This window comes from Cervus elaphus, chromosome 24 (assembly GCF_910594005.1).
Source record: "Cervus elaphus chromosome 24, mCerEla1.1, whole genome shotgun sequence".
In the NCBI taxonomy this organism is placed as follows: Eukaryota; Metazoa; Chordata; class Mammalia; order Artiodactyla; family Cervidae; genus Cervus; species Cervus elaphus.
In genome coordinates this window covers 68,227,142-68,247,010 of record NC_057838.1, presented here as the reverse complement: position 1 = coordinate 68,247,010, position 19,869 = coordinate 68,227,142, and the positions used below count along the sequence as shown (strand labels likewise).

The 19,869-nt window shown below is 55.6% G+C and overlaps 1 protein-coding gene across 5 annotated transcripts in view; it reads left to right on the top strand.

The window, feature by feature from the left end:
* The window catches only part of FGD5 (FYVE, RhoGEF and PH domain containing 5), a 125,516-nt gene that overhangs the window by 64,654 nt on the left and 40,993 nt on the right, over positions 1-19,869 (top strand). For all 5 annotated transcript variants that reach the window (XM_043886021.1, XM_043886020.1, XM_043886018.1 and 2 more), the window contains 2 exons: positions 14,361-14,419; positions 14,533-14,563. In XM_043886021.1, coding sequence (XP_043741956.1) covers positions 14,361-14,419; positions 14,533-14,563 — 90 coding nt within the window. The remainder of the gene's footprint in view (positions 1-14,360; positions 14,420-14,532; positions 14,564-19,869) is intronic.

The following is a 19,869-nucleotide window of genomic DNA, read 5'->3' as shown; positions in this document are numbered from 1 at the left end:
CACCCAGGGTCCCGGGGGCGGCCCCCTTGCTGGCCTCCTGCCGTCAGCTTTGCACCTGCGACCTCGCCCTGACCGTCTGTCGGGGTTAAAGGATCTGCTTGAACCCTGGTCATCTCCACGGGGCCAGCCCCCAACCTGTGTTAAATGTCACCCTGCACCTTCTCCACGCCGCAGACCCTGAACCCCGTGTTCCGGCGCGCGTTGGGTCCACTGCAGACGCGCTCCTCTGGGTCCAGGAGGCCAGGCCACACCTGCCGCAGCTTCCTCCCCTGCAGCCAGCCCGCCTTCCCAGAAAACCGCCTCCTGTCGGAAGTGGGCTCCCTCCCGTCTGCACCTCTTCTCTCTGTGACCTCACCCAGTTCCACCCGGCCCTCCTCTTCTTCAGCAGAGTGGTGTTTCTTTGTCAGTTATTTACTGATCACCTGCTGTGTGCCAGGCACCCCCCTAAGGGCTGAAGAAACAGCAGCCACAGGTCAGACCAGGCGTCTCCTGGCTCTGCTGGAGTGTACCCTCTAGGTGATGAGCAGTCGTCCAGAAAACCCCCTCAGATGGGTCTTGGTGGCGAACGTGCTACAAACCACGCAAACCACAGAGGTGGGGGCCGAGCACCGGGGTGAGGAGAGAGAGGGGAAACTTCGGGAGGCTGAAGAAGGCTTTTTTTTTTTTTTCCGTTTCTAAGAGTTTTGTTGAAGGACTTCCTGGCAGTCCGGTGGCTAAGACTCCACGCTTCCAGTGCAGGGGGCCTGGGTTCAGTCCCCGGTCAGGGAACTAGATCTCACATGCTGCAGCTAAAGATCCCACGTGCTGCATTGAAGATAGAAGACCCCGTGTGCCGCCGCTAAGACCTGGCACAGCAAAAAAATAAAAAAGGTTTTTAAAATGCACATAGCATACAGTCTTCCACCTTGACCATTTTTAAGTCTAAGGTTCAGTCACGCCAAGAACATTCACATTGTTGGGCAACCATCCCTACTGTCCATCTCCAGAACTGTTTCATCTTCCCAAATTGAGACTCAGTACATCTTAGAGGGCAACGCCCCACCACACCACAGCCTCTGGCACGCACCATTCCGCTCTCTGCTTCTATGATGGTGATTACTCTAGATACCTCCACTGTGCGGACTCACAGGGTATCTATTTTTGTGTGTCTGGTTTAGTTCACTTGGCAGAACGTCCTCAAGGTACATCCATGTTGTCACATGTGTCAGGATTTCCTTCCTTGGAAGGCTGGATGATATTCCATGATGTGTTCATAGCACATTTTGTCAGTTCATCCATCCATGGATGCTCGGGTTGCCTCCACTTTCCCACGACTGTGAATCACGTTGCTGTGAACTTGGGTGTGCAAATCTCTCTTTAAGATATCGATTTCAGTTCTTTTGTATGTGTACCCAGAAGTAGAATTGCTGGATCACATAGTCATTCTTTGTTGTTGTTCTGTGGCTCCCTCGTATCTGGCTCTGTGACCCCATGGACTGCAGCACGCCAGGCTTCCCTGTCCTTCAGTATCTCCCGAAGTTTGCTCAAATTCATGTCTGTTGAGTCAGTGATGCCATCCAACCATCTCATCCTCTGTCGTCCCCTTCTCCTCCCGCCTTCAATCTTTCCCAACATCAGGGTCTTTTCTAATGAGTCTGCTCTTTGCATCAGGTGGCCAAAGTATTGGAGCTTCAGCGTCCATCCTTCCAATGAATATTCAGGACTAGTTTCCTATAGGACGGACTGGTTTGATCTCCTTGCTGTCCAAGGGACTTTCAAGAGTCTTCTCCAACACAGCAGTTCAAAAGCATCAATTATTTGGCACACAACCTTCTTTATGGTCCACCCCTCACATCCAGTACATGACTACTGGAAGAATCACAGCTTTGACTATATGGACCTTTTTCAGCAAAGTGATGTCTCTGCTTTTTAGTATGCTGTCTGGGTTGGTCATAGCTTTTCTTCCAAGGAGCAAGTGTCTTTTAATATCATGGCTGCCAGTCACCATCCACAGTGATTTTGGAGCTCAAGAAATTTTTTGAGGACCTGCCATACTCTTTTACAAGCTGGCCCATTTGAGGTTCCCTCCAGAGATACAAGAAGGTTCCAGTTTCCTGGGAAGCCTTTGTGATGAAGAGGAAGAAAGCTTTGAGCTGGGAGCTGGCTGTTGGGAAGGAAGACGAAAGTGGGAAGGTCTGGGGACCACCCTGTGGGCAGGGAGCCCCAGGGCAGAGGCGGGAGTGAGCCCAGGAGGTCAGCCCAGGGCGGGGGGGCGGGCTGGACAGGTTCTGCAGGCCTTTGCTCCGCCTACAAGCAGGCTCCTCCCAGCTCCCCGCCCCCTCGCTGTGGTCCCGCACTCTGCACACTGTCCACCTCGGACACCGAGCCTCTGCTCTGGTGGTCTCCCCGCCCCAGGAGCAGCCTCTGCGTCTCAGGCTCTGTCTTCTTCTCGCTCTCTCCCCACTTCCCCGACCATCCGCTCCATGGAGGTGTTGATTTCCGGGGCCTGGGCTCCTCCAGCCCCACTCTCCTCCCTGTCCTCTGCTCCGGCAGCGGCAGCTGCTTGTGGGCCAGTGGCCAGCCCTTCTCAGGTGTGTCCCCGAAGCTGACGTTCCGCCCCACCCCTCCCTTTAGCCCCACTTTCCAGCTGCCACCTGCTTTAGGGGGCCCTTCTCGGAAGCCCTGCAGCTTCCTCAGACTCGGCACATCCCCAGCAGAACTCGCCACTTTTCCGCGCATCCTACCCCCCACCCCCCAAGTCCTTCCCTGTCCTCTTGAGTTTGCTGTTCTGGTGATTGGCACCAGATTGGAAAGACTTTCAAGTCCTTGGCATTTCATCTCCTGTTGTCATGTGTTAATCACGGATGGAATGGAATTCAGCCACAAAGGCTGCAGAACAAGGTGGTCTGTTCCTTACCCGCACCCCAGGGCCTTTGCACTTGCGCTTATTTCCACGCAAGACGCCCTTCCTGCCCTTGGCACCACGGTCTGCAGGGCTCCGAGGAGACGCCAGCTCCTCCGAGAGGCCTCTCCCGGCTCACTCACTCCTGTCCTTCCCTTCCTCTTCCTTATCTCAGGCTGTGATTGTGTTCTGTGTTATTTCTTCTGCTTAGTTGCATACTGTTTACCTTTCCCTCTCAGAATAGCTCCAGGAAGGCAGGGACCGTGATTATCCTATTCGCAGTTATGTCGCTGCTGCTTGGCACGTAAAGTAGCATTCGGTAAATATCCTCAAAGAAACTGATACATAAATGAATGCATTAGACCCAGGTCCTGCATTTAGGCAAGGAAAACGATCGCACATGAAGGACAGTTTAATGAACAAAACACCCCTTCAGTCATGAACAATTTATAGAGCATGGCGGTTCGGCCAAGTTAACACAGAGAATTGATTTTCAGACAGTTGAGTGGAGGAGGATGAAGACGCAGACTCTCAGAACCTAAAGCGGAAGGGAGAGAACGGAGGCGCAGAGGTCCTGGGGGGTGTCCTGGGTGCCCGCCTGTCCCACACATCCTTGTTCAGGGCCCTGGAGGGCTTGTGGGCTGTCAGGAGCCCCCAGACTGGGGACGGCGGCATTGGGACGCCCCGGTCCTCGGAGCGCTTCCTCTGTGCTTGGTTTTCCTCTCTGCCAAGGCTCAGACCCCTTTGACCAGTTCAGAGCTGGGGCCACAAGGTCACCTTTGCCCTCCCGTTCTCCTTCCTGACTTAGTGACCGTCACGCTTTGTGCCTGGCCCACAGCCCGGCTGCTCAAGAATCTGACCCGCGGACCCCCAGCACCCCAAGGCCCTAGATCTGTCCAGTATCTGCATGTTAACAAGAGCCCCCTGGCGGCTCATATGCGCTCTCAAGTTTGATCTCTGAGCTGTGTGTCAGCCGTCCAGTCTGTGTGGAGCATCCGCAGTGCCCTCTGCTCCCCGAGGTGCAGGAAAAGAAGCCAGTGGGGTGCCCGACCGTGGGGACTTAGGGTCAGGGTGGAGAATGAGAAGGCTACTCGTGTGATAGTCTGTTGGCGCTACATTTTATGTACTTTCATGAAGGTTACCCATCACAGTTACTTACAGAACAAAGGCTGCAAGGGAGCTGGAACAATTACGGGGTCTCAGTTGTGTAACTGTGCCTGAGCCGTGTGAGTGTCCCCAGTCTCCAGAGTCAGGACAACCAGGGAGGCTTCCAGGAGGAGGTGAGGCGTAGTGCGCTCTATGAAGGAATGTAGGACGTGGCTACATAGAAAGGAGAGAGATACGTAGGAGGTAGAGCACGCAGCATGAAGGCGGGGAGCCGTCGTTGACTGGCTTCCTGACCTTTGGGTGGTCCTTTCTCAAACTGCAGTGAGATGCTACAGACGGGACCGCTGTGTTTCTTTACTTTATTACGAGCACTTAACATGAAATCTACCTTCTCAGTGTCCATCGAAGGATGGGTTCATAAACAGCGTGGTCTTCACACACAGTGGGATACTCCTCAGCCTTTAAAAGGAAGGCAGTCCTGTCACGTGGTACAACGTGGCCCAACCCCGAGGGCACGATACTCCGCGAAGTCAGGGAGTCAGAGCAGGACAAACACCACGTGCAGGAGGAGACTGAGCCCGTCAGAGCCACAGACGCAGAGAAAGGAATGGTGGATGCCAGGGATGGGGAGGGGACAGGTGTGGGGGCTGTGATACGCCAGAGCCCTTTGTCTCCCAGGGAGGAGACCGCAGCTCTGGGAGAGGCCGCCGCTCCCTCGAGGCTGTCCGGCAGATTGGAGATGGAGTCACAAGTCAGGTCTCCTGAAGCCTCGTGGGGTGCTCCGAGATAACACACCGTCAGCATCACAAGTCGCATCCAGGACCAGAGACTCTGCGATGCTGGAAGTTTTCTGAAGAATCTGGGCCGAACCCAGACTCACTCCAGCCTGTGCGCAAGAGCTTGAGTAGGGCTGGGTGTCCCCGGAGCAGAAGCTGACTGCTGGTTCCTGGGGGAGGGGGAGACGGGGGAGAGGCTCCGTTGGTCCCACCTACTTCCCTCCTTGACCTGCAGGTGTGGCCTCTGCTTGGCCCGCCTCATCCCTTCTCTGCCACCCGTGCAAACACAGGTGACAGCTGAGATAAAAGCAACCTTCCTCTCCCCAAGCACCTGTCTGAACCTCCCAACAGCCGCCGAAGTCCGTGCCGGAAACCCCGGTGCGTTCCCGCGGGGAAGATGCTGTCCGTTCCGGCAGCACCCCGGGGGGCCTCGGAGACAACATTCTCGTGGGGTCCCTGCCACCCCGTGAGTCTAGCTCCCTGCGCTCCAGACGTGACCTCAGGGCACTCCAGCAAGGCCCCTCGCTGGAACCCTCAAAACGGCTATGGCTCATTAGGAATATTTCCCAGGGTTTGAAACTGCCCTGGTCAGCAGCCCCTTCTCTCTGTCCGGATGTGGTCCCCCCACCCACCACCCACAGGATATGCGGTGGAGGAGGCTGGCGGGCATGGAGCGTCGGGGGCCCACCCTGGCGCTCTGCCCAGCTAAGGTTTAACCGGTGACTTAGAGACACTTCATAGATCACAGGGAAGTTCTGGACACAGGAACCTGAATGAGCCGGAAAGCCCTGAGGTACAGAAAGGCTAGGTGAGCTTACGGAAAAAATCTGAGTTCCTTGGGACGGTGAGGAATGGAGGAATGGAACGGGAGAGGGATAGGACTTCCCTGTGCCTCAGTTTCTCCATCTGTGAAATGGAGGTAAGAATAATAGTGCCTACCTCATATGTTGTTGGGAGAATTTAATGAGATAATCCTTCTGGAAAGCTCAGACCCATACTTAGCACACAGTAAGTCTTCAAGCAAAAACATCACTTTGCCAACAAAGGTCCGTATATAGTCAGAGCTATGGTTTTTCCTGTGGAAAATTCTGAAGGAGATGGGAATACCAGACTACCTGACCTGCCTCTTGAGAAACCTGTATTCAGGTCAGGAAGCAACAGTTAGAACTGGACATGGAACAACAGACTGGTTCCAAATAGGAAAAGGAGTACGTCAAAGCTGTGTATTGTCACCCTGCTTATTTAACTTATATGCAGAGTACATCATGAGAAACACTGGGTTGGAAGAAGCACAAGCTGGAATCAAGATTGCCAGGAGAAACATCAATAACCTCAGATATGCAGATGACACCACCCTTATATCAGAAAGTGAAGAGGAACTAAAAAGCCTCTTGATGAAAGGGAAAGCGGAGAGTGAAAAAGTTGGCTTAAAGCTCAACATTCAGAAAACTAAGATCATGGCATCCGGTCCCATCACTTCATGGGAAATAGATGGGGATACAGTGGAAACAGTATCAGACTTATTTTTTTTGGGGCTCCAAAATCACTGCAGATGGTGATTGCAGCCATGAAATTAAAAGACGCTTATTCCTTGGAAGGAAAGTTATGACCAAACTAGATAGCATATTAAAAAGCAGAGCCATTACTTTGCCAACAAAGGTCCGTCTAGTCAAGGCTATGGTTTTTCCAGTGGTCATGTATGGATGTGAGAGTTGGACTGTGAGGAAAGCTGAGCGCTGAAGAATTGATGCTTTTGAACTGGTGTTAGAGAAGACTCTTGAGAGTCCCTTGGACTGCAAGGAGATCCAACCAGTCCATCCAAAAGAAGCTCAGTCCTGGGTATTCATTGGAAGGACTGATGCTGAAGCTGAAACTCCAATACTTTGGCCACCTCAGCAAAGAGTTGACTCATTGGAAAAGACCCTGATGCTGGGAGGGATTGAGGACAGGAGGAGAAGGGGACGACAGAGAATGAGATGGCTGGATGGCATCACTGACTCGATGGGCATTAGTTTGAGTAAACTCCGGGAGTTGGTGATGGACAGGGAGGCCTGGCGTGCTGCAGTCCATGGGGTCACAAAGAGTCGGACACGACTGAGCAACTGAACTGAACTGAACTGAAACAATGGTTTTTCCAGTAGTCATGACGGATGTGAGAGTTGGACAGTGAAGAAGGCTGAGTGCCGAAGAATTGATGCTTTTGAGCTGTGGTCCAGGAGAAGACTCTTGAGAGTCCCTTGGACTGCAAGGAGACCCATCAGTACATCCTAAAGGAAATGAGTCCTGAATGTTCATTGGAAGGACTGATGCTGAAGTTGAAACTCCAGTACTTTGGCCACCTGATGGAAAGAACTGACTCATGTGAAAAGACCCTGGTGCTGGGAAAGATTGAAGGCGGGAGAAGGGGACGACAGAGGATGAGACGGTTGGGCAGCATCACTGACTCGATGGGCATGAGTTTGAGCAAACTCTGGGAGATGGTGATGGACAGGGAAAGCAGTCCATGGGGTCGCAAAGAGACTGAACGACTGAGAGACTAGAGTAGCTGTCATACTGTCCGAGAAGCACCAGCTGTTGTGTTACTCAGTGGGTGTTGTTCTCCCTGTTTTAACGATGGGGCTCAGAGAAGAAAAGGAACTTGTCCAGGTGTGTAGGTGAAGGAAGGGGTGCAGCTCACGCCTCAAACCAGGTCTCCTGACCCCAGAGCACAGGCGTCAGCGTCAGGTGGGAGGGCAGGTTCTCTCGGGGGCTGTGGGCTGCTCGGGGCTGCAGGTGACAGAGAGCGGCAGCCCCCCAACCTTGGGTGGACGGGAGTAGGCCCCTGGCTGTAGCTCTCATGAGCTAAGAGGGCAGATCGGCTGAAGCCGCGGGACGCTCGGGAGCTCAGGTCTGCGATGGTGACCAGAGACAGCTCACCCACTTAGAGCAGGGCAGTTCTGAGCGGGGACGAGGCCCGGGTGGTGACAGTCATCTGAGAAGGAAAGGTGTCTCCAGGAGGCAAGAGACTGAGGGTTACGGCGTGGGGGCTGGCGTGCCCAGGTGACTGCAGGCAGGGGGCAGGTGTGCACGGGGGAGGGGGCACTGAGCCAGGCCCCGGACGTCAGGACGCGGGGCTCTGCCGGGAGCCGGCCGAGACCAGGGTGAAGGAAAGAGGCAGCTGCTTAAAGGCCAAGCAGGTCTCAACCCAGTAGGCCTGCAAACAGGACAGAACAGGAGTTTGGGAGTGGCTTCTCCGTCTGCGCAGGACAGGACGCTGGGGAGAGATCGGTGGTCCCCGGCATACGCGGGGCCGTGCTGAGGGCCAGGCCATGCAGCCTGGGGCTCATTACCCTGCTTCCCACAGCAATGATGACAATGATCGCTATTATATTGCAGGGGCCGCGAGGCCTCTCTGCGACTTAGCTCTTCACTGAGGATGCAGAGCATTTCCGCCCACAATCCTCTGTGATCAGTGTGACAGCTTCTAAAACAGTGCTTCTTAAAATCTTTCAGTCTCAGACCCATATATGTCCTCTTAAAAATGATTTGAGGCCCCTAAGAGGTTTCGTTTCTGTAAGTTGTATCTATCCATGGTTACCACGTGAGAAGGTAACACTGAGAAAAACTTAAAACATGTAACTTGCCACTCATTCTAAGAGAGCAACCATAGACCGTTTTACGGCTTCCCCGGTGGCGCTCATGGTAAAAGAACCCACCTGCCAATGCAAGAGACACAGATTCGATCCCTGGGTCGGGAAGATCCCCTGGAGAAGGGAATGGCAACCCACTGCAGTATTCTTGCCTGGAGAATCCCATGGACAGAGGGGCCTGGTGGGCTACAGTCCACGCAGAGAGTCAGACTTGACTGAAGCGACTTAGCACGCACAGACCATTTTATGTTAACATAAATAGCACTTATTATGAAAAACAGTTATTTTCCAAAATGTTTAGTGAGAAGAGTAGTAGTGAAGTCGCTCAGTCGTCCCCGACTCTGCGACCCCGCGGACTGTAGCCCACCAGGCTCCTCCATCCATGGAATTTTCCAGGCAAGAGTACTGGAGTGGATTGGCATTTCCTTCTCCAGGGGATCTTCCCGACCCAGGAATGGAACTCAGGTCTCCCATATTACAGGCAGACGCTTTACTGTCTGAGCCACCAGTGAGAAGAGTAACCAGGTTTTAATTTTTTTTTTTTTTTAATTTTCGGCTGTGCTGGTCCTTCATTGTGGTGGCCCCGTGGCTTGTGAGATCCTAGTTCCCCAACCAAGGCTAGCACCCTCGTCCCCAGCACTGGCAGCTGGATTCTTAACCACTGGACCACCAGGGAAGTCCCTAGGTTTTACATTTTTGCAAACATGTTGTTCATGTCTGGCTTCGTAGGAGACACCTGGATTCTCCTCTGTTGAGAATTCCGTCTGTTGAATGTATTGTTTTGTTCAGCTTCAGTGCAAATCCAGGCTCACGCAGATACGTAGTTGGAAAAGGGAGGTGGAACCCCACAGTTTCTCAGACCAGACTTAGGGGACCGCTTTTCTAGAAGGAGACAGAGAACTACTATCCTCAAGCTGGAGACAGCTGAGCCACGGGCAGAGGACCGGGACTGCCAACTCTTCCTGCGTCTGTTTAGCCAGGAGGGTCCCTGAGGGAGGCCTCTTCCCCTCCCTCCGGCCCTGCCCTGGTCCCAGGACAGCCAGCACTGGGCCGGCAGGTCTGCTGGGGCCTGGGGCGGAAGCACGGCTGGGCGGCCCGGGGGAGCGGCGGAGATAAGCGGCTTGGAGCTCCCGGGGCAGAGGGGTGGCCGCCTGGCGTAACACCCACAGCACCAGCCTGAGAAGTGCGATAGCGCAGGCCCCGGCCCCCACGCTCCTGGGAGGAGCCCTGTTCCCAGAAGTCTGTCCCTGGACACTGCCGTCAGCCTCGGAGTTCATTTCCTGGTTAAACAAACATCTGTATGAAACGGGCCCAGTGGGGCCACGCCCAGGAGCAGCTTCGGAGGAGAGTCCCGGGCACATGGCTTTGCCAGGCCCCCTTCTTGTCCGGCTGGTGAAGACGCATCCATCATGGGTACAATTAGAAAGCAGGACGGCCCCCCGCGTCCCACCCGGAGTCGGCCCGTCCGGCGGGAGGGCTGGGGAGGGACGTGCGGAGTGGCCCGGGCCCAGAAGCGCCTCCTGACAGCCTCCAGCCTGTGATGGTGGCGACAGCTCCAGAAGCTTGGGCGGGACGTGACCCCTCCGTCCATCACCTCCTCATCCGGGCCGTGCAGTGGGAGGACGCTGACCCGTCCTTTCTCCCGACAAGAAAGCAGGCGTCTGAGCGGGGCTTGCGCTCGGTCCTGCCGGGCGGTGGGTCGGGAAGCGTCCCGACTTCCAGCCCTGTTCTCCTTGCTGGGTGCCAGCGTGGGTGCTGCTCTGAGGCGGGGGGGTGGGCACCAACCCCGGGGGCCCCTGCAGTGCTGGACGCCTGCCGCCACCCTCACAGAGCAGGTCCAGGACGGGTGTTTCCCGATTGGAAGGCTCCGCCTCCTTCAGTGAACCGAAACCCCACTTACTGAGCACTTGCCGAGGGCCAGGCACTCCGCGAAGTGCGTTGGGGTTGGAGCTGACTCCCTGTGGCTGAGTCCAGCGTCTGCCCCTGACAAGCTGTGACTCTGGGCAAAGGGTAGGACTTAGCTGTGCCTCAGTTTCCTCATCTGTAAAATGGTTCATAACAGCAATTACCTCCTAGGTTGTTGGGAAGGTTCGGTGAGATAATATACGTGAAAATCCAGAGCTAAACTTAAGTGTTCAGTAAATGCTGGCTGGTATGTTACTGTTATTCTTTCCTGGTGGCTCAGATGGTTAAAAAAAAAAAAAAAACCTCCCTGCAATGCAGGAGACCCGGGTTCGATCCCTGGGTTGCGAAGATCCCCTGGAGAAGGGAATGGCGACCCACTCCAGGATTCTTGCCTGGAGAATCGCATGGACAGAGGAGCCTGGTGGGCTACAGTCCATGGGGTTGCAGAGTCAGATCATTAGTAGGTATTATTATCAGCCGTGTTTTCCAGATGGAGCTGGGAGAAGAGGAATAACTTGTCCAAGGGTGTAAGTGTAGGAAGGGGAGGAGCCCAGGACTTGAACCCAAGCCTTCCCACCCCAGAGCACAGGTCTCAGCATCAACCTGGACACAAGTGAGAATGGACACACAGGCCCCTGGAAGATCGGTGGTCGTCTTGACTCTCATCCTCGTCTCATAGAACGCGTCTCCTGACCCCTGTCCATCCTCTACAAAGTGAGTCTCGTTTCAGAAGCTTGACCACAAGGTTTCCTTAACCGTCCAGACCCGTCTTGGCAGGATACATTTCCAGCGTGAGAGTTTTGTTTCCAAAGCCTTTTCGCGTGCGGGAGTCTGCAGGACCCCTGCTTGGGAGGCGGGCTGCCCTCGGCGGCCATAGAGCCCACGCCAGCCCTGCGGATGCAGAAGACCGACTTCGACGTGGTGCCTGTTGGGGGCAGGAGGCCGGGTGAGGCCTCACAGGATTCCCCCTGCTCTGCAGCAGAGGGGGCAGTGAGAGGCCAGAGGAGGGACTGACCACGGGCCCACGTTCTGCTGAATCTGGGTGGCCTTGGAGAGACCGGAATCTCCAAAACCTGCACTCTTACTCAGGAAGCAGTTAGTGACAGACCAGTCAGGGAAGCAAGCTCATTTATTGAGCACATACTATGTATCTCAGTTCCATTCGTTCATTCAAACATGTCTTGAACTTCTCCTGTGTGCCGGGGCAGCGTTAGATAGTGTGACTGCCGTAAAGAAAAGGATGCAAGAAGCAGGTTAGAGCGGAGGTGCCCGCCGGGGGCAAGCTCGTGCCCCAGGAGCCATTCGGCAGTGTCCGGAGGCACATCCGGTTGTCACAGCTCGGAGCAGGGCTGCGGCTGTCATCCGGCAGGCAGAGGCCGGGGACACTGTTGACGGGCAGCAAGAACCGTGGGGCCCAGAGTGTCAGCGGGGTCAAGGCCTCTGAGAACCTTGAGTGAGAACCAAAGAGAGACCCAAAGTGAGAACCCGGGCTGAGACTGGTCGCGGATGGCCACGCTGAGGGTGTGTGTGGCTTTTGAGCAGAGACCCGAAGGAGTCCGAGAGTGAGAATGAGAAGATTCAGGAATTGCTTGGTGGTCCAGTGGCTGAGGCTCCACGCTCCCGATGCAGGGAGCCCAGGTGCCGTCCCCGGTCAGGAAACTGGATCCCACATGCCGCAGCAGAGAGTTCACACGTGCGGAGCTCATTCGCTCAGTTTGTCTGACTCTGCGTCTCCGTGGAGTGTAGCCTGCCAGGCTCCTCTGTCCATGAGATTTCCCAGGCACGAATACTGCGTTGGGGTGCCATTCCCTTCTCCAGGGCATCTTCCCTACCCAAGGATCGAACCTGCGTCTTTTGCATCTCCTGCATTGGCAGGCAGATTCACATAGCACAACTAAAACACCATATCCCACAGTGAAGATCAAAGATTCCACGTGTCGCAACTAAGACCCAGTGCAGCCAAGTAAATAAGAATAAATTTTTTTTAATTAAGAAAAAGAGAAGACCTGGGGAAGAGTGTCGCAGGCAGAGGGAACAGCAAACGCGAAGGCCCTGATTTAGGAGGGTGTCGTCCCAGAGCCAGCATGTGAAATTGGCTGGTCACTCTCCGTGTGTTTCAGGTGAAGAAACGGAGGCTCCAAGGTCGCGGTGCGCCAGCCGTCTCACAAGTACATGATGCCGGGGCCGGGGTTGGAACCTGGGTGCGCTCAGTTCCAGGGTCCGTGTGCGTTCCTCTGTCTCTGCCTCTGCTGCTGTCGGAGGAGGGGCTCGGCCTTGACCCCGCGGTGGGGGCCGTTCCCTGCTTGGCCCTGAAGACGATTTGCTCCGGCTCCATCCCTGGGTGCTGGGTTCCGTTCCTGGTACCGCCTCCGGGCACAGAAACCACAAGCACAGGGACAGCTGATACTCTGTAGCGTTTTCCGTGTGCCAGCCCGTTCCGGGTGTGCGATGCAGATGCGGACACAGCCACGAAGAGAGCGCTTCCTCTGTGCACGTTTGTGTGTGTTAGTCTCTCAGTGGTGTCCAATTCTTCACCACTCCGTGGACTGCACCCCGCCAGGCTCCTGTGTCCATGGGGATTTCCTAGGCAAGAATACTGGAGCGGGTTGCCATTTCCTCCTCCACGGGATCCTCCCAACCCAGAGATCGAACTCAGGTCTCCTGCATTGCCGGCAGATTCTTTACTCTCTGAGCCAGCAGGGAAGCTCCATGTGTGTGTGTATATATATATGTACAGACACACTTGTTTAAACTTCGCAATATGCATGTGTGTGAGATGCCATTATAGGACTGTGCCCATTTTACAGATAGGAAAGTCGAGGTACAGCAAGGTAAAATGACTTGTTTAACAAGTACGAGGCAGAAGCGGGGTCTGAGCCCAGACTGCCTGGTTCTGGCGTCCGAGCAGCTGCTCCCTTGACAGGCGGTGCGTTTTCTGGTCGTGGGAGTAGATCGTCACTTCTCAAGTGTAATAGCTCAGAGGTTGATCAGAGAAGGGCCTTCAGAGGTCACTCTGCTCACACACACGGGAAGCTGAGGTCTGACCTGAGAAAGTGACTTTGCGGGGCCACACGGGGAGGGGATGAGAGGCCAGGAGACGTAGGGCCCCCGGCGCCCTCTGCTCCACCACGACTCAGCCTCCCAGCCTCACCCGCACAGGCGCCGTGTCCGTCCCCTGTCACTGTCCCGCAGGATCTCTGCTGGTCCGGATCCTCCACAGTGTCTGATACTGGCAAGTCTGGGGCCGCAGGGGGTGCCCATGGCAGAAGGCCGGGGCCTCTGCCTCCGCCCCTGCCCTTGCCTATCCTTCCCGTTTGTAGCCAGAATCTCAGTTATTCTCCTGTCTCAGAGATGCGGAGGCTGTGGTTCAGACGGGTTAAATGGCTCTCCTTCGCGGTCAGCCAGGAGAGTCAGTGCTTCCCAAGTGGCGTAAACAGTCATTCTTTGTTTTGGTAACGGAGGAGGGCAGCCCCGTGCCGGGCACCGGCTGCAGAGACGCACCTCCCAGGCCCTGCCTCCGGGGAGAGGCAATCGGTGTCCTGAGAGATGCTGCCCAGAAAGGACACCTAATCCAACCAGTTGGGGAGGGGAATCCAGAGGGCTTCTTGGAGGAGGCAGTAGACACCATGGCTAAGTCTCCAAGGATAACTGGGAGGTGGGCAGGCAGAGAGGGAGAGGCCCCTGGGGACAGAAAGTACAGAATCAGGAAGAGAGGGCTCGCTCAGCACGGAGGACCACAGGTTGTTCAGAACCTGCCCGGCTGTGGGCAGAGTCCCCTTGGGCGGCTTACTAAGCCCGCAGGGGCAGCAGGCACCGGGCTGGGCATTAGATGCTGCTGACGTCCCGTCCCCATTACAGGTGGGGCAGCCAAGGTGCGGTGAGGCTGAACACCGCCCTGGTAGTGAGTCCTGGGGGGTAGGATGGCTGAGAAGCGTGTGGAGTCCTCCTCCAACAGCATGACAGTCCTTCTGTTAGCCTGACTGGCGCCTGTGGAGCTGGGCTTCCTGTCCTGCCGCCCCTGTGGGTACGGTCCCTTCTGATGACTCTGTTTTCCTCCCGCAGGTGGAGGGACAGTCCAGAGCCCACGTCATCGCGCAGGAGCTGCTGTCTTCAGAGAAAGCGTGAGTCCCTGAGCCGCGGCCCGTGGCCTTGAGCTTGATAACAGAGTGTCAGCCCCTGCCCGGCTTGTGCAGAACGAGAATTAATGCCCACTCCACCCTCTCTCCCCCTGCAGATACGTGGAGATGCTCCAGCACTTGTATCTGGTGAGTTAGTCATTTCAATTGTCCAGAGCGAATTGCCCTCTGACACGGCTATGATATAAGGGGCAGAAAAGCAATAGAGGAGACAGAGGTGCCTTCCACTTGCAGAGACCCCGTTCCCCGGGGCTTCTCGGGGAAGCCGGTCCCCTGATTCCTGTGCTTCGGGGGGCAGATGGCATGGGCTTCCCATGGAGCTGCACTCTGCCTGGGTAGGGGGTGGGGGGTGTATGGGGAATGTGCTAAGGTTTCCGGAAGGGTGTTTGCAGTCTCCTTGACCCTCAGATTGAGGAAGACAGAAGGAAGACAGGTGTCGTTCTGGGTTGTAGCTGTGTGTGTTGAGGTCAGATGTGTGGGGTGGGGCACGCATGTGCATGTACATGTACATGTATGTGCATGCACTATGTGTTTAGGCCTCTGGGAAGGGGGTGATGTGTTTGCACAATGACCCAAGCGGCTGGGGTAGTGAGAGGTTGTCTCAGTCACCCTGGCATTGGGCCAGCAGCGCCTGAGCCCGTGGGAGGGGCGGGGGCAGTCCTCTGGACTTTCAGAGGAAAGGAGGCCAGACTGGGGACTGCCTGGATTTGCGGCTCGACCACCCTCCACAGCCCGCCACACTGCCTGCAGTCCCCCTGAGCCATCCATTCCCTTCCGTTCAGTGAACGCTTTTTGGACACACGCTGTGTGACGGGAGCTGGGGGTGGAAAGTGGAATCAGACAGGGCCCTTCCCCAAGGGCAGTCTGGCCAGTGAAGGAGACAGATGAGTGAGACGGGTAGTTATCCAGAGCACAGGGGAGTAACTGACAACCTCAGGGAGTCTCGGCAGGCTTCCTGGAGGAGCTGGCGTTGGGACTGCGTCATAGGAGGGGCAGGGGAGGGGCACAGCAGAGCCGTGAGGACACGCGTCACATAAAGGCTCTGGTGGCAGCTCCCGGCTCGGCCGAGCTCTCACCCTCTGCGGGCTCCTCGGAGGTCGCCTTCTGGTCCTCTGCTTCGTATGATCCCTTCCGTCTTTCCAAGAGCATCAGAGCTGGGAGCGTCCGTCCTGAACGTTGCTTGGGTGGTGACATGGAGGCCCAGAGAGGGTGACTCGGCCAGGGTCACGCGGTGACCGGGCCGCGATGAAGCCCCAGGTCTCCTGATTCCTGGTGTGCTCCCGTCGCGTGTCGGGAGCTCCTCGGCGCGGGGGCCTCCCTGGAGGCAGCAGGCACCAGCGCCCAGCCAGGTGTCCGGTTGAATCCCACTGAGGTCCCTGTCGGTGACATCACCCTGGTGTCCTGTTGCTGCCACCAGGGTCCCCAGGAGGGGGACAGAGCACTGCTGATCTGTGCTCCCAGCGCCTGGTTTTCACCCTTCTGGCTCAGGACTTGTTGTGCAAGGTTAAACCCCCATGCCCTTGGGCGTGAAGCAAACCAGCCCCAGGGATGAACCTCAAAGATGCATTTAGCAATGGCTACGGGAAGCACGACTCTCCTGCGGCTGATGTTCTCTCGCTTGCTTCTGAGCTGGCCGTGTATCCGAGGGGCTGGGCCTTTCTGTTTTATGACTTCGTTAAGAGGGTACTAACTGGGAAGCTTCCATCTGGGCTTGCACTGCTTCCTGCCAGTTGGAAAGATGCTGAAACCGCTGGTAATCCATGACAATATCCTGAGGAGGGAAAAAAAGAGCCCATAAAAAAAAAATCACAGTTCACAAGCTAGTGTGGGAAATTGTGGTTTGGATTTGCACTGTGACATCAGTGTTTATGGGGAGAGACGTGGCAGAAACACCCCAGTGAGACTCTAGAGTCCTAGTCAGGGACACTGGTCCAAAGGAGACCACAGACTCTGGGATGTTCTCCACCACTGCCCTCCCCCAGGGGCTTTGCCTGATTGCTGAGGTTGGTGGGTACTCTTAAGAATTTCTCCATGGAGATCCACTGCTGTTGAAATCCCAAGGCTGCCCCATCGTGGAGAGGGACCAATGGCCCATTCATTCCAGAACACTCCTCAATTCCACTGTGCTCTTGATGAGAGGCAGATGGGGATGGCCTCTGACCTTCTGTGTTTCGGATTCAACTTCGTGTTTCTCATGTTGTTGATGGAGCTGTCTCTGGGATTAGTAAAATTTCTGGTCATCTGGAATTGAATTCTGATGGTCAGGATCTTGTTTTCGTATAGCCTATGAACTAAAAATGGATTTCACATATTTTAAACACTTGCGGGGAAAAAAGGCAAAGAAAGAATTACGTGACTGAGACCATATGTGGCTCACAAAGTCTGAAATATTTATCATCTGGCCTTTACAGGAAATTTTGTTGATTTCTGGTTTAAAAACTTGTTCTGTCCTTCCATGAACCAAGTCCTAAATATATTCATCCACCCATCCACCTGTCTGTATTTTCAATTTCTCATCCACTCATCTAGCCAGGATTTCATCCACTCATTTTTCCTTTCATCTGTGCATGCAGCTAATGATGTATTCATCCACCCAATCATTCATCACACTCCCCGTCCACCCATCCACCCATCTATCCAGCCAGCCAGCCAGCCAGCCATCCATTCAGCAATCCACCCACCCATCTATCCACCCAGTCATTCATCAAACTCCCCATCCAACCACCCATCCATCCATCCATTCATCCATCCATCCATCCATCCATTCAGTTGTCCACCCACCCATCTGTCCATCTAGTCCTTCATCAAACTCTCCATCTATGCATCCATCCATCCATTCAGCCATCCACCCATGTATCCCATCATTCATCAAATTCCCCATCCACCTACCCATCCATCCATCCATCCATCCATCCATTCATCCAGCCAGCCAGCCATCCATACACCCATCCATCCATCCAGTCATTCATCAGACTCCCCATCCACCCATCCATCCATCCATCCATCCATTCATCCATCCATCCATCCATCCATACACCTATCCATCCATCCAGTCATTCATCAAACTCCCCATCCATCCACCCATCCATCCATTCAGTCATTCATCAAACTCCCCATCCATCCATCCATCCATCCATCCATCCATCCATCCATCCATCCATCCATCCATCTATCCACCCACCCATCTATCCATCTAGTCATTCATCAAACTCTCCATCTATGCATCCATCCATCCATTCAGCCATCCACCCAGGTATCCTGTCATTCATCAAATTCCCCATCCAGCTACCCATCCATCCATCTGTCCGTCCATCCATCCATTCATCCAGCCAGGCAGCCAGCCATCCACACACCCATCCATCCATTCAGTCATTCATCAAACTCCCCATCCATCCATCCATCCATCCATCCATCCATCCATTCATCCGCCCACCCACTATCTACCCATCTGACTCACCCATTCCTTCTGGACAGAACATGACAGGATGTTTCCAACACCATAGGCACTGGGATAGGCCTTGGGTCCGCAAGATGGAAAAGGCCCAGAACCTTCCCTTGAGCAGGCGTCTCTTTCTCTGTTGAGGGGAGGGTGGAAGTAGGGAGGAGAACTGCGCGTGAGCCACGGTGCTGCTCTGTGGGGAGTGTGACTTGTGCGGATGTCCTCAGGAGCGTGGGGGATGGACAGGCTGATTCCCCTTGGGTGTATCCCGGAAGGTAGGCGGAAGAGCTGCCACGGACACGGAGTTTGAGGAAGTCCCCAGGCCCAGGTGGTGGAGGAGGACAGGTGGTCAACCCAGGAGCACTCCCGGGCCTGAAGGTACATGTAACGTGTGAAGAACGGGCACTGTCAATGCATGGGTGCGTTTGGAGAGGCGGGCTGGAGGTGGAATGAGGGGTCAAGTGGCTGGTCCAGAGCCAAGGTTAGAACCGGACTGAGATGTTCCTAAAAATGCCAGGCTCGGTGGCTTCTGCTTTTCGTCACGTGGAGTGAGTCACTGGCGATTTTGAAGTGATGTGGTCCCAGACACCTTCAGGTCTCGGTTTTCTCATCTGCAAAACATCCCTCTCCTGGCAGACACAGAGCATTCCCACCCTCGGTCTCCCCTTTGGGCTCAGACGCTGTAGGCCTGTGCAGAAGCCAGCGTGCCGACTGGGAGAGGCGACTGGAAGCTGTCACCGTCTGAGACCCCAGGAGAGGCCCCTCCCCGGGGAGGCCCTCCTTGACCCGATCCTTACCCGTGTCTGCACCGTCTCCTCCGACCGCATCCTCCCTGCTGTCCTTCAGACACTGTAGACAGTCACGTCTGTGCGTTTTGCCCCTGTGGTTCTGGGGGAGTCCTGCAAGGCAGGCTGCGGGTGTGGGTTCGATCTGCTGAAGGTGTGTGGGAGGCTGTTGGGTGACCCCCGCAAGAGTGCTGGTGGCCTGCAGCGCTGAGGACCGTGAGCCCGGTGACCGTGGGCTGTTGATTGCGGGAAGGGGAGGGCGGGCTGACCTGTTGGCTCCTTAAGGCAGCAAGCACTGGAGGGGGTCAGGCTAAGCCTGGGGACAGATGGTGGGTTAAGTCGCGGGGGCGGAGGGTGGGGGCTTGGGGAAGGATGTGCACGGGAAGTGTTAATTGGAGAGCGGTTAGCTGACGCTCCAGGAGAGGGCTCTCAGCCTGGGGCGGGGGCCCTGAGGACTGGCAGGCTCTTAGGAAGGAGCGAAAGGACTTGGGGAGGGGGATTAGGCAGACACAGTGCAGAAGGGCAAGGAGAGGCTCACGGGTCCGCCCTGAGCCCTCCCTCTGACAGCGACCTCCCCCAACCCTTCTCGGTGGCGGTGACCGCGGGGAAGGGTGTTGGGGGCATCAGGAGCACCATGCACCCAGCCCGACTCCCCACACTGCCCAGAGAAAGCGGGGAGTCACTCAGCCCTCTGTCTTACCAGCACGTAGGAGGTTCATTTGGCGGCGGCCTCGGTGCTGACATGAATGACTGGGCCAAACGCAGGGTCTAAAGGACTTATCGGCGAGTTTAAGACTTTATTTACCTAAACTGGTGAGCTGTCAGTTTGAGCCCGCTAGCCCCCCTTTCCCCACCCAGCCGTGGGGCACTGGCGGAGCGCCTCCGGCATGCGCTTGGCAGTTTACTTACGTTAGCTCACTCAGTCACACACGGTTTGTGCTCAGCAACTATTTCTCAGGTGGTTGGGTGGGTCCCAAACTGAGTCCCAGAGAAGGTGACTTACCCAGTCACACAGCCAGTGGGCAGCAGAGCCAGGCCTGTTTGACTCCAGAGCCCTGAGAAACTGGTTGGTGTTCAGTCGCTCAGTCACATCCAACTCTTTGCGACCCCATGGACTGCAACACCCCAGGCTTCCCTGTCCGTCACTGTGTCGCGGAGTTTGCTCAGACTCATGGCCATCACATCGGTGATGCCATCCAACCATCTCATCC